The sequence below is a fragment of the Felis catus genome, chromosome C1 (genome assembly GCF_018350175.1).
Source record: "Felis catus isolate Fca126 chromosome C1, F.catus_Fca126_mat1.0, whole genome shotgun sequence".
In the NCBI taxonomy this organism is placed as follows: Eukaryota; Metazoa; Chordata; class Mammalia; order Carnivora; family Felidae; genus Felis; species Felis catus.
The window spans coordinates 79,813,420-79,827,757 of NC_058375.1; the positions used below are offsets into that span (position 1 = coordinate 79,813,420).

The window sequence follows — 14,338 nt, forward strand, 5'->3', positions numbered from 1 at the left end:
AACTCACCATGACCGAAGACTATGGGATTTGGTAATAGTAAGCTGTGGTTCCTTATGGAAGTTATGAATGTACAAGATCAAGAGGATGACTAGTTTAGGTCAAGTCCCACAAGACATATACATCTGAACCTTAATATCAGGCACCTGCCCAGAAAGCTGAGTGTATCATGGTGAGTTTTGGGAAAGGCTCTGAGGAGAGTACCTTTTGGGAGTTCTCATGTAATATATGTCTCAATTCTTCAAGAATATAAATTATGACTCAGCAATAGCACTGCTAGGAATTTACCCAAGGGATACAGGAGTACTGAGGCATAGGGGTACTTGTACCCCAATGTTTATAGCAGCACTCTCAACAATAGCCAAATTATGGAAAGAGCCTAAATGTCCATCAACTGATGAATGGATAAACAAATTGTGGTTTATATACACAATGGAGTACTACGTGACAATGAGAAAGAATGAAATATGGCCCTTTGTAGCAACGTGGATGGAACTGGAGAGTGTGATGCTAAGTGAAGTAAACCATACAGAGAAATACAGATACCATATGTTTTCACTCTTATGTGGATCCTGAGAAACTTAACAGAAACCCATGGGGAGGGGAAGAAAAAAAAAAAGAGGTTAGAGTGGGAGAGAGCCAAAGCATAAGAGACTCTTAAAAACTGAGAACAAACTGAGGGTTGATTGGGGGGGGGGGGGGGAGGGAGGGGAGGGTGGGTGATGGGTATTGAGGAGGGCACCTTTTGGGATGAGCACTGGGTGCTATATGGAAACCAATTTGACAATAAATTTCATATATTGAAAAAAAAAGAATATAAATTAAGCTAGCAAACTGCTCCATAATGACCTTCATGATGACAGAAGTTCCAATTCTGACTTCTTGGTTTCCACGGAGCTCCATGTTGGACTACATTGATGCAGAGCCAGCTGCCCCATGGCTCACCTCCCTCTCCTGCTTTCCCAAGGGGCCTCACGTGCCACGTGTAGACATGAGTCTGCATGATTGAAGACCACCTTTAATCCAGGAAAGAGGCCCAAGCAGGCCCTACAAGCAGACTTTAGAACATTTGGGAAGGGAATTCCAGAGTTCTGGGCCTGATGCCTCCTTGGACAGAGGCATGAAATAACTGGAGGAAGACCAGAGTGGGACCCACAGGGAAGGCTGCATGGCCAGCCAAGTAATTTAATCTTTTTGGGAAATGGTTTCCTTTTCCAATAAAATGGTGCAAAACAAAACAGTTCGTTAAGGCCTTAGTTTTTGAACACTGAGGTATTTTGTAGTTCTACAAGGCTGTTCTATGAATCTGAAACTTCTAGCACCTAAGCTTTTCTTAACTTGACAACCACCTTGGACAATATGCGGTAGCAATTCTACCCTGTGAACATCAGGAGTCACAAATGATTAATCTTGGGATCTGCTTGAGGCACTGAATTATCACATTGAGGAAACCAAACCCCACATAGCTTGGGCTTAGTGGGCTAAGTCTTTCTGGTGCTTGAAACAGCTGTCCCACCAAGGTCATGCTGCCGTATTTCTAGGGATAATCTTCCTTTCTCCATAAAGTTTGCAGGACTGGTGTTACAGAACTGCGTCCTTGTTGGCCCCGGGGCAAGTACCCAGGGTGTCACAGGGTATCTTTCTTCCAAGCCCAAAGCTTGTTGTCTGCCTCACTTTCCCTTTACTGTCTCTTTAGGAGAGCCATAATAGCAGGCAAAAGTAAAGTTTTCTAGGAGTTTTGTTTTGTTTTGTTTTACTCAGAGTAAAAGATTCTTTTTGGATTCTCTATTATTCCAAAATCTTCAGCTCCCCCAGAGAACTGGAACCTGAGAAGATCTGGCAACAAGTCACATTCCTGGAATATCTCCTGAGTGGTCTTTTTTCTGAACTGACTCTCCATTTTCTCTACCTCTTCTTTGTAAATCTTATTAAATCAGATTGGGAGACCTTTTAATAGAGTAATATGTTCTCAGGATATTTGAGCCACTCTTCCAACAGGAATCCTCTTCAAACCCAAACGAAGCGTAAACATGCCTGTTCCTCCTGGATTTTTTTCCCCCTGCGTGTGTTTTGTAATTGGTATTTTTTAAAAAAGCATGGCATCCCTGTTGGTCTACCTGCACTTTGCTGCTGTCTTTAGCTTTCAGAGGTATCATTTTCTTGGACCTATTTCTTTTCTGCATATCTTTCCTTGCTGGGTTTTTATAATGTTTAGTTTGGCAAGTTAATTATTGAGTGTTTTTTGTGTGTCAGGAGCTGGGGAAAACGACAGAAAAGACAGACATTTCCAGTGGAGAGCTCAGGTGTAGTTGAGATGGGCAGCTAAACTGAGCTTCCCTCCCCCAGGCAGGGTGGGATTTCCTCCCATATCTGACTCTTCCCAGTCCTGGACTCCTTCCCCAAACCATCACGACCCAGCACAAATGAGTGATTATGCTCCTCTCCCCACACCTTAGTCTCCTTTGTGATATGGTAGTTGCTGACTTAGATGACAAAACCAGACAGAATGCAAGGGCATGTGGTAAGTATCAACAGCATGCTCTGGGCTTTCCCAAACTATTTTAATTCTAGTTAAAATGGTTTTATGGTTTGGGTCATTGGTAGATTAAGAAAAAAGTCAAAACTAGATTAAGTTATGAGGCTACCAGAGTGGTTTTGTAAATCTGTAGTTTCCTGATAAACATCTATAATGGGTAAAGCGGTGGGCCAGTAACTGTGCAGGATTTAAAGCTGTGTAAGCCCTCTGCTTTCTGCCTCTGGGGAAGCATAGGAGTCCCGCCGAGGGAAAAAAGGTCACCGCCTCATGTTCACTTTCCTCCACTTGCCCTTCTCGGGAAGAGCTACTGAGTCTCAGCATCTCTCTCCTGCTTTCCTCCCTCACCCCAGGACTTTGGATTACACTGAAGTGTTATGTGTGTGGAGCAGCCCTGCTTCAGAAAGTGCTTGAACTAGGAAGCCTGTCTGTGGACCATATAGAGAAGACCGCCTTGGCAAGGCACCGTTTGCTCTCCTCATCCACAAGTCTCTTAAAATGGTTTGGATTAAAAACGATTATGTTCTGATTCCTCCTGAGCTTTTCTGTGAGCAATCAGATGTCCTGTGAACCACTACCCCCTAACATCCCTGCAGAAGATGCACACGTCAGCACTGTGGAAATGGCACAGCACTGTATGAATGAGGCATCGACATCTTTAAACAGTGACGTAGACATACTGGATCTCATATCCAACCGAGGATCCACTCTCACCTGCCCTTGCCTCTTTGTCTCCTGTCCTAATTACACCTATGAGGTAGGCACTCAATAAGCTGGGCAAGCAGACAGGAAACCTAGATTCAGGTAATACCCAGCTGACGATGGATAATGTTTACATGCATTACCAGCTGGGTGTTTTCCTCAAACCCTCTAAAGCAGACTTGCCGTGGAACCTCAAGACCAGTCCATTCACTTCCACCCCAGCGTTGCAGAATCCTGCCGTGACTAGCACTTCTGGGACAACTCTCACAGAAGCTCACACAGCGACAGGAAGCTACGCAGGCACAAAGGAGGTCTAAATACCAGATGACGCACACCAGGGAGACGAGTGAATTCAGTCTGTGATAAGCACGTTTGCACTTTATTTTCTCCTTAAAAACCATCACACACACACACACACACACACACACACACACACACACACACACACACAGAGAAGCAGATCCATTGAAAACGAGAGTGATATCCAGTCAGTGCCACTAGGAGGGTAGGCTGGGGTTCTACTTCTGCTGGCTGGATGAAAAGGGTTTCACATTTGTTTGCCCGGGTCGGTTTTACCGTCAGGTGTTCCAGGTGAGCAAGTCAGTCTTGGTTTCTCTCTGAAAGAGTCCGCTTTGGAGTCCACTGCCTGGCCTGCATGTGTTTGTTTCTGCTGCTGAGCTGGTCTGGTCAGATGACCACATGGCAAAGGCTCCCGCATTTCCAGCTGCCCGCGGTTTCTTTCCAGCCATAGCGAATGAGTGGTGTGGAGATCAGACCTGTGGAGGAGGTCAGATGGACTCTTGTCATCCTGGATTTTTGAAGAGATGGCACATTGGCTTTTAGACTTTAAAAGTTAAACATCTGTCAATCAATTGCTGAAGGAAGCTCCGCTGAGGACAGTGGTTCTGTCAGATCACCAACGTACGGACCATGCTTGTTTCCTTGTCTGCGAAAAGGTTGGACCAGATGACCCCTCAGGTCCCTCTGGCTCTACAGTGTAGACATTACAAAGACTCATGCCATATGTGTGCACATGTTTACCTCTTAGAGGGAAGCTACACCCTCTGTGCAGTTTCCAAAGGCTGTCATGGTATCTTTTGGTTTGTTTTTAGCCTAAAAACGTTACCATGCTCTTCTTGTCTTGAAAACCAAGAATCATAACTTAGGTAATTCATGAGGTACAGAATTCCCTTTGTGTAGTTCCTACAGAGGTGGCTCCTGGGAAGCATGAAAATCTGACAGGGGCATGGAAAGGTGGGAGAAATTGATGCTGGGGTTAGGATAGCAGGCTCCAAATCAAAGTCAGGCATTACGTCCAGCTCCTAGAGAACTGGACACCTTTTTAACTGCAGAGACATGGTGTCTGGTTAGAAGGTACAGGTTGAACTCCTATACCAGTTATGGGGGGTGGGTGGGAGTGTCAGTAAGCAGGGGGTTGGATGTAGGCCTACCTAAATCTGGACAAAATGTGGTTTATCAATTCTCTGGTTTAAAAATCACACATCCTCTTAAGAAGATGATTAATCTAGTATTAAGGGCTAAAAACATGCTTTGAGGTAGGGCAAAGATCCCAGTCAAGGTTGACAATACTTCAGAAACTAATTGATAAGGATATGAGTTATACATGGAAACTCTTTAACAATGTGTAAGATTAAGGATCAGACTCACCACCAGAAAAAAAAATCCAATTAAAAAATGGCCAGAGGACCTGAAAAGACATTTTTCCAAAGAAGGCATACAAATGACCATCAGACATACGAAAAGATGCTCAACATCACTCAACATCAGGGAAATACAAATCAAAACCACAATGAGATGTCACCTTATCCTAGTCAAAATGGCTAGTATCGAAAAGATAAGAAATAACAAGTGTTGGTGAGGATGTGGAGAAAAGGAAACCCTCATGCACTGTTGGTGGGAATATAAATTGGTGCAGCCACTATGGAAAACACCATGGAAAACAGAAATACCATATGATCCAGTAATTCCACTTCTGGGTATTTACCCAAAGAAAACAAAAACACTAACTCACAAGGATACATGCGCTCCTCTGTTTATTGCAGCATTATTTACAATAGCCAACATATGGAAGCAGCCCAAGTGTCCACTGAGAGATGAATGGATAAAGATGTGGTATATTGTGGTAAGCATAGCATTAGTTGAATTATTATGTTGTATACCTGAAACATAACATTGTGTGTCAACTATACTCAAATAAAAAAACTAAAGAAAAAGATGTCACTCACGCACGCACACACACACACACACACACACACACACACACACACACACACAATGCAATATAATTCAGCCATGAAAGAATGAAATCTTGCCATTCATGACAACATGGATGGACCTAGAGGCTATGATGCTAACTGAAATAAGACAGAAAGACAGATACCATGTGATTTCACTTATATGTGTAATCTAAAAATCAAAACAAATAAGTCAGAAACACTCATAAATACAGAGAATAAACTGGCGGTTGCCAGGGGGAGGGGTGAGGGGCATGGATAAAATAGGTAAAGATGATAAAGACATACAAACTTCCAGTTATAATTAAGTCATGGGGATGAAAAGTATGGCATAGGGAATATAGTCAATAATATTGTAACAATGTAGTATGGTGACTATCATGAGCATTTGTAATGAATATAATTGCCAAATCATTACAGTTTTACAACATTTTATGTTGTATACCTGAAAGTAATATTGTATGTCAATTACATTTCAGTTAAAAAAAATTGCATACCAAAAAAAAAAAAAAAAAGAATAAGGGTCAGGAACTCGTCTGAGTTGTTCCTGATTCTGGAAACACATGTGATGGTCACTCAATTTTAAACCGTGGTTGACTGATCATCTATCTACTAGTTTTCTATCAAAATCTTGACCCTTACTTGTTTCCATAAAACAGATTGTGACCCTCTATAAACCTCATCCCAAAAGATACTTTCCAGTACTGAGTACTTTAAGAACTCAACGCATCCTTGATAAGTAGTCACACTGCTCTGAAGATAATGAAATGTTGGTGTGGTCCTTGCTCACAAACTGGGGCTGGGAAGCCACCAGCCTGCTGAATTTCGTCAGTCTGTGCTCTCACATTTGTTTGGAGGCAAGTGGTGAATGTTTACTAGAACTTATTGAGAGACATGACCTTTTTCTTGTTTGTAAGAGACATTAAGGGAAATTATTTTAAAGTAGTACAATGTAAACAAGAATGTAGTTACTATTGGTTTCGTGACATTTATTTACATACAATGTTATACAAGAGGATTTTTGCAAACCTTTATAAAGGTAATATATCATTAAGTCAGACTTAGGGTTTAAGTCACAAATTTATTATAAAAATGTGCCAATTTAATAAATGTGTTGCAGTAGGTTTTCTAATATTTGTATACTAAAATGTGGCAGACAAAATAGAAAAATGGTCACATCCAAGAAGAGGGACAATTTTGGAATTAAATGCTGCAGATCACAGACAATCAGCGGCCCCTACCTGGCCTAGGGATGACCTGGTTTTAGCCCTTTAAGAGAAAGTATACTGGGTGGTGGTGGGGAGACCATTGCCAGTTCTAAGAAATACTTTTGCTGCCCAGTGATGTATTTTAAGTTATAAAAGATATTCATAACTGGAAATGGCGTTCAAAGAATAATTTTCTACAGGTGTAAACATCAAGTATAAGATTTATAAATGAGGAAGAGTGGCCAGAAAATATTAGCAGGACTATCATTACCTGGACAGATGCCTTTATTTAGGCCTTTCTGGGTCCTCTAGGGAGATGGGGTGGGGGCAAGGTTAACCTTGTCAAGTAGCTATTAGATCTCTACTGGTCAAGAGCAAAGGGAAAAATTCATTGCAACCATGGCCTTGAAAAGAAGTGTTTCAATCCATGGCAAGATTTGTGTGTTTTTTGCAATTAAGAAGCCTGTGGGAGGAATGAGAATTTTATAGGAAATAAGGTTTTGCACATCTTTACTTATTGTAAAACTGCTTTGATTTTATTCTCCAGGTAAGTTTGGATAGAATGGCTGAATTAATTTGTCCTTTTAAAATCCCAGGCTTGGGATGCCTGGCTGGCTCAGTTAGTAGAGCATAAGACTCTCAATCTCAGGGTCCTGAGTTCATGCCCCATGTTGGGCATGGACCCTCCTTAAAAAAAAAAAAAAATCCCAGGCTTCAGCCAAGGCACTTGGATCCTGGTGCCTCCTGCAGTACTTTGCTCTCTCTCTCTTTCTGGCAACTGGGATGAGGTGGACATGCTCCTTACATGGATCACCATGCCAGGAGAGGCTCCTGGAAGCACCTAACCCAAAGGTTATCACAGGCCAGGACATACCTTCTATTGCTTCTTCCTCCACCATCTTGATACATTTTTTAAATTAATTATTTTTTAAGTAATCTCTACACCCAACATAGAGCTCAAACTCACAACCCCAAGGTCAAGAGTAGCATGCTCCACTGACTGAGTCAGCCAGGGGCCCCTTGACATTTTTATAAAGAACAAAGAGCCCTCTTCCTAAAACAGACAATCTTTGCTCTAACCAACTATGTCCACCATTGAAATGGAGTGTCAATTAATTTCCTTCCTTTGAAACTCAAACATATGACCAAAAACATAAATGTCAAGTATCCCAACAACCCAAGCATTTAAATATTCTCTATTTTCCCTGCGTCATATTTCCAAAATCCAAGTTTTTTCACTATAAGCAAAAACATACGGGAAAATTCTTTTCAAAAACGCTCTCCCACACCATCCAGATGGCTCCCTGATTACAAAAGGAAACTACACAACCACTGACTGAACAGGCCTTAGCTCAGAACTGGTGGGGAGTGGCAGGGATGTGGTGATGTGGTGTGGGTGGAGTTCTCTGTGGGAGGCGTATCTGGGCCTTGGGGTCCCTCAGGCCCAGTGGACCAGTCCCCAAGCTGAGGATGTGCCTCAAACAGCGAACTAGGAGAGAGTGACAGGAGTACCTTGGCTTGTCGGCTTGCTCCAGCAGCTCGAGGGTGCAAAGGGAGGTCATGAATTTCAGTGTGCTGTTTAGCAAAATTCACAAATACCTAGAAGCAAGAGTAGGAGAGAAAGAGTAGGTAGATGTTTCCAGAAGAATGGTATCTGCCACCCATCACTTCCTTTCTCTTTTCCCAGTTAATATACAGCCCTGCTGGAGCAGCCATGTTCCGCAGGAGAGGTAGCCTAGTCAGGAGTGCCCAGGATCTGGCTGGTTTCTTAGAATTCTGAGCTAAGCCAAAGGAATTCCTGAGGGAGGATTCAAAGGCCTCAGGGCAGATTCTCAGCTAGCAACTATCCTCCTAAACCTCTAAAGAAACTGAAAACAAAAAAACAAAAACAAAAGCAGGAGTCTGATCTCTTCTCCCTTCTGTTCTTTATTCATTGTGCACTATGGCTAGGACTCTCTCTCCTGCCTTCATCCACTGGCAAGAAGCTGGGGAGCCAGCTCCTCAAAGGGGAAATGGAGACTTGCCTATTCCCATTGCTTTATTAAACAGTCTTAAGGATGTTTATTTAAAAAAATAGCAACAACAAAACCCTCAGAAACCACGCAAATGTCCAAATGGATGAATGGATAAACAAAACGTGGTATGTACATACAATGGAACATGACTCCGCCTTTAAAAGAAGGCTGACGCGTACTACAACATGGATGAACTGGAGGACATGATGTTAAGTGAAATAAACTAGAGGCCAAAGGACAACTGTACGGTTCCACTTACACGAGGTAGGTGGAGTAGTCAACAGAAAGTAGAACGGTGGTTAACAGTGGCTGGTGGCGGGGAGCAGTTAATGGGGAATTATTGTCTAATGCATACAGAGTCTCAGTTTGAGAAGATAAAAGATTTCTGGAGATGGATGGTGGTGATCCAGTTTACAATAATGTGACTGTACTTAATGCCACTCAATTGTACATTTAAAAATGGTATACTTTGCCATAATAAAAAAAAAGTGATCACATTAAAAACCCTGACATACTGCACACAGGTTTATCAAAAATCACTGAATTGAACACTTTGAATGGGTGCATTTAAATGTATGTAAATTAAGCATCAGTAAAATTGATTTGAAAAGATAACAAAAGCTACCACCACAAGCCAGGAAGGATGAAATAAAGTCATAGTATAGTGGGGAAGGATGATGTAAAGTCAGTGAAATTTGCTTATATTTCTAACATATTTCTAACATATTGTTAGAAAACAATTTCTGATCTACCAAGCTTTACTCTAATGGACAGAGGAACCATAGTGTTAAAAATCAGGCATGCCGTGCTCCCTATCATGTGGCTTCCAGCCCAGCCTGTGCATCAGTTCTGTACATGGTACCCCTCAGGCAACTTGCCTGGTCCAGTGTGGTCTGCGTGACTGAGTACTCCTCGATGAGCAGGCTGTCCTTGTGGGAGATGAGCAACCGGAAGATCCGGGCCAGGGAGGAGGAGGAGACCTGGAACTGGAGCATGTTGTAGTGTCTCTCCCTCTGCACGCTGCCTGGGAAATTCCCCTGGAAGAACTGCTCCACTGGATTCAGGTCCGGAAGCAAGTCTTCCTTTGGGGATTTGATTTTCATTGTGACAATGTAGCCATCTCCAAACCTAGGGGATACACGTGGCGGCATGGCACAGGCATGTTAGTGGCTGGGTCTAAGACAATTCCAAAATAAGGAATAGATACATCAAAAATACTGGGGATTAAAGGCCCATACAACAGACCTTGTGTGTATGTTTAAAACTAATAGGAAAAAAAAAAAAAACAATGACAGTTCCTGGAGAGATAGATTGATACTAGTTTTTAGAGGTCTAAATGTCTGTGTGGTGAAGTAAGTCACCAGACCTGTGACACAGATGTTCCTTGCTCCCTTCCCTCCCACATCCCTGCTGAAGTCAAAGTGGTTTGAGCCCCTTGGGGAGATCACAACCTACACATGAAGGAATATGGGGCTAGTGTGTACTCAGTGATAGAAATGCTGCCTGGTCCTTCTAAGGGATCTCCAGGAGGGAACAGAGACTTAGGAAGGCAGCACTTCCCTATGGAAGCTTCCAGAAAAAATGAAGCTGCTAGGGTCAGAACTATCAGTGCTTCTCTCTTCCCCTCACCAGGTGAACTGGTCACCCACATATGAAAAAAGACTGGTCCACCAGGGAGTGCGGCTAGCTGGCTTCCCTACGTGCTCATGTCAGGGTATACTGTGTCAGTTCTAATTTATTTCAATGCTCCCTGCATGACCAAGGGTTGTTCCCCTCTACAATAAAATACCTTTCCATTCAGCTCCAGAAAACTGACGGTCTCTCCACATTGGAAACATTCCCCTCTCACCTGTTCTCCCATGAGGACAGTGAGGAGTGAGAGGAAAGGGGTAGGGAATCCATCGTGTCTCCTGCATTTGGGCCCAGGAAGCTATGACACGGGTCTGGTGGCCTCATATGCTGATGTCCCCCTAGATATATTTGTGCAGTGACCTAGCTGTCATTGCTCAAGGGGCCAAACACCCAAAAGCAGTGAATCTACTAGACCTTGCTGTCAATGGCTTATCTGCCCTGATGCATATGAAGGATGATGTGTCCTGTGCAACAGTCCCAGGGGTACATCAAAACTAAGCATCTTGGCCTAGATAAGGTGGGTTATTTACTGTTCCTTTACCAACTAGCACACTGACTTTTATATTCTGGGCTCTTACAAAGTGTTTGTTAAATAAATGAGTGGTAACTATAAATCTACCCTTCCTAGTTTTTAAAGCATATCAGAATGCAAGGAAGCATGACATTATTATCATAATCTTATTTTAACTGATTGTTGGCTTTGGCACACAAACTATTATTCATAATACATTATATCTAGTAGTTTACAATTTGTAGGGACAGGGTAATCCTACTGAAGATTATTGGCATTGTTAGTTTGTCATATGCTACATTGTTACTTCTCAAGCCCCAAAGCATACACGTGTCAGAAAGGAAAACTGATTCCCAGGCCATTTGGTCCCCTAACCATCCCTATGTTGGTCATGGACTCTTATTCAATTGATCATGAGTGCTGGATCCATGGGGATAAGTGGTGGGATAATGAGGCAGTGGTAGTGACCCTCCCTCATCTCAGCCAGGCTCTGTATGCCCCAATCAGATCCCAATCTGGAGACTCAGGGAACCCTCAACCACAGGCAATTAGCCCAAGACAGACGAGTTTCTTTCAGCACAGCAGCTTTCTCTGTTGCTGTGGAACAAGGACCATACCATACCTCTGACTGTGGGATAAAGGCAGCAGGACCCTCCCAAGTGTCAGCAGAGAGCACAGGGCCTGGCTGACTCCCCTCTACTCCCAAGAAAGGTAACAAAGGCAATCCGCTAGCATATCCTTACTTGTACTTGAGGTGCTGAATGGTGCCCAGACACTGAAAGGTGCCTTTTACCATGATGGCCAGCCGGGTACACAGAGCCTCACATTCTTCCATGCTGTGGGGCAGGAGAGAGGAAGTAAGAAGTAGGGAGGACTCCTGTCTGCCTAACTGCTCCATCCCAGCCCCTGGGAATCTCTTGCCTGTGGGATGTGAGGACCACAGCTCTCCCTTCTCTGATGATGCTCACGATGATGTTCCACAACATGCGGCGTGCCTGGGGATCCATGCCCGTGGTGGGCTCATCCTGTGGGGAGACAGAGAGGGCAGTGAGCTAGGCTTGGAGCCAGCCTCTCCTGGTAATTGCACCCTGCTTGGTTGACTCTCTCTGAGCAGCTGTGCTCTCTGCTCTCTGGCACACAATGGGCAAAGTGCCTCCCCAGTGGGCAAGACTTGGGGAATCTAGGCTTTGGATATGGAAGACAGAAGATGAACCAGGAGATTAAAGAGAAATTATGATACCCATTGGCCCATTTCAGCCCATGAATGGGTTAAAGTTGATTAAGGCAATGGGAGAATGATATTAAAAATAAAAAAAAAAAGCAACAACCCTACACATACATTTACAAGGAGGCAGAGAGATAGCCCAGGTGACTTTTATGAGTCACCTCCCAGTCCTGAGACTCCTGCCCTCATATACCCCAGACCACATGGGCACAAGGGCCTTCAGTCTGGTACAGATCCAGTGAGAATCACATGACCCTTTGATCTAGGCCAATGCTCCTGCCCACTTTGTATCCCAAACAGACCTCCTCAGTAGTAATTCCTGACCGGAGGGACTGAACTTCCCTGCTGTAAGCCTGTGGGCCCACAAGAGAGTTCCCAGGGACTCACAGTAAGAATATGTTGTGACTCCAGTTTCCCCCAAGAGTTGTGAATCAAACACTGGGTTGATTTGTTCAAAACAAGCAGTATAGGAAACCGTCTAGATGAAAAAAGACCATAGCAGTTTCTAAGTCTACTGCCCCAAACACAGAGATGCAGCACTTATTTTAAGCCCTTGGGCTCATCTGTCCCTGCAGGTCCTGGTGGTCCTTACCAGCAGCACCAGAGGCGGGCAGCCTATCAGTGCAATGGCTGTGGAGAGTTTCCGCTTATTGCCTCCACTATAGGTGCCAACCAGGCGGTCTGCATAAAGAGACAGGCCCAGGCTCTGAATACTCCAGTTTGTCACCTAGGGAAGAGAAAGAGATCCCATTTGGAAAAGAGATACAATCAAACACATCAAACCTCCACCAATTCAAAGTCTTGGGCTCCCAGATCTCACACCTTCAGGATAGACCCAGCTAGGCTGAAACAAGGCCACCTGCTGGCTCATGTGGTGGTTCATGGGCTTCAGGAGCCAGATGTCTCCCTTCCACACTGTGCCTGACATCACAGTGTGGCTTGGTGTAGCCCCCTGAGAAATGACCTTCAGCCTTGTGAAGAGCAAGACTATGCTTCTCACCCAGTGTCCCAGACTATGGCTAGAGTGGAAGACTCCTAGGGTCTCAGACCTGTTGCTTCCATCCTTCAACCGGGTCACACTTGAAGTCTCATGCATCTAATATATACTTATCGAGCAACTACTATGAGTCAGGCACTAGAGAATAATGGTGAACACAGCCATTGTTGTTGTACTCACAGGGTGGAGGATGACACACAATCAAAATAAACAGAAAAACAAAAGGTTGTAATAGGGCTTTGAGGAAAATCAACAGGAAAAAATGATTAAGAAAACAGTGTGAGCGTGTGTGTGTGTATGAATGTGCACAGGAAGAAAACTAGAGAAGTCTTTGGAGACAAGGCCACCATGCTTCTGCCTTCTGTGCTTATAACTCTGCCTGGAATGTTCTTCCCCTAGATATCCACGTGACTCCCTCTGTCACCTCTTTTAGGTCTTCACTAAGAGGTCACTTCCTCTGTAATGCTTGCCCTGGGCCACCCTACTTAAAAGTGCAATTCCTCCCCCCAATTCTTTCCTACTTTATTTTTCCCTTACCGGCTTTTCACTTTCAAATGTACTGTGTATTTTATTTACTTATCTATTTATTATCTGTCCCACTAGAATGTAAGCTTCACTTTTAACTTATTTGGAATAGTTTCCAACTTATAGAAATGTTTAAAAATAAGAATAATACAAAAACACTCATAAACACTTTACTCTCTTTTCTTTCCTCTTTCCCTCTCTTATACACACACACACACACACACACACACACACACACACACATGCACACATGATTTTTTCGGAGCCATTTAAGGTAGTTACATATCGTGGCCCTTTACTCCTAAATACTTCAGTGTCTACTTCCTAAGAAGAGGAATACTCTTACATAACCTCAGTATAGTTAGTTATCAATGTCAGTAAATTTAACATTGTTATGATATTTTCATCTGATCTACCCTTCATAGTCTGGTTCTGTCAGCTGGCCCAATAATGTCCTTCATGGCATTATTCTCTTTTCAGTATAGGATACAATCTAGTGTCCATTACTCAGTCACTCTGTCTACTTAGCTCTTGTGGTCAGAACATTTCCATAGCCTTTGTCTTTTAGACTTTGATACTTTTGAAGGGTACAGCCCCTGTATTTTTTTTTTAATAGAATGTTCCTTTAGAGTTTGTCTGGTATTTTCTCATAATAATATTCAGGTTACACATTCCCAATCAGAATATTATGGAGGTGAAGCTGTGTCCTTCCCAGAGTATCACCTCTAGGGGTAGAA

At 43.3% G+C, this 14,338-nt stretch overlaps 1 protein-coding gene and 1 long non-coding RNA gene across 6 annotated transcripts in view; one reads left to right on the plus strand and one right to left on the minus strand.

The window, feature by feature from the left end:
* Window positions 1–3,060, plus strand: part of LOC109502472 — a 30,073-nt gene extending 27,013 nt beyond the window's left edge. For all 3 annotated transcript variants that reach the window (XR_006584557.1, XR_006584559.1, XR_006584558.1), the window contains one exon: window positions 2,885–3,060. This is a non-coding gene — a long non-coding RNA (uncharacterized LOC109502472). The remainder of the gene's footprint in view (window positions 1–2,884) is intronic.
* Window positions 3,061–3,584: 524 nt separating this feature from the next.
* Window positions 3,585–14,338, minus strand: part of ABCA4 (ATP binding cassette subfamily A member 4) — a 132,069-nt gene continuing 121,315 nt past the window's right edge. For all 3 annotated transcript variants that reach the window (XM_045036217.1, XM_019837464.3, XM_019837465.3), the window contains 6 exons: window positions 12,672–12,806; window positions 11,776–11,879; window positions 11,598–11,690; window positions 9,590–9,839; window positions 8,209–8,295; window positions 3,585–4,009 (listed from right to left, as the gene is read on the minus strand). In XM_045036217.1, coding sequence (XP_044892152.1) covers window positions 4,004–4,009; window positions 8,209–8,295; window positions 9,590–9,839; window positions 11,598–11,690; window positions 11,776–11,879; window positions 12,672–12,806 — 675 coding nt within the window. In that variant the 3' untranslated portion in view covers window positions 3,585–4,003. The remainder of the gene's footprint in view (window positions 4,010–8,208; window positions 8,296–9,589; window positions 9,840–11,597; window positions 11,691–11,775; window positions 11,880–12,671; window positions 12,807–14,338) is intronic.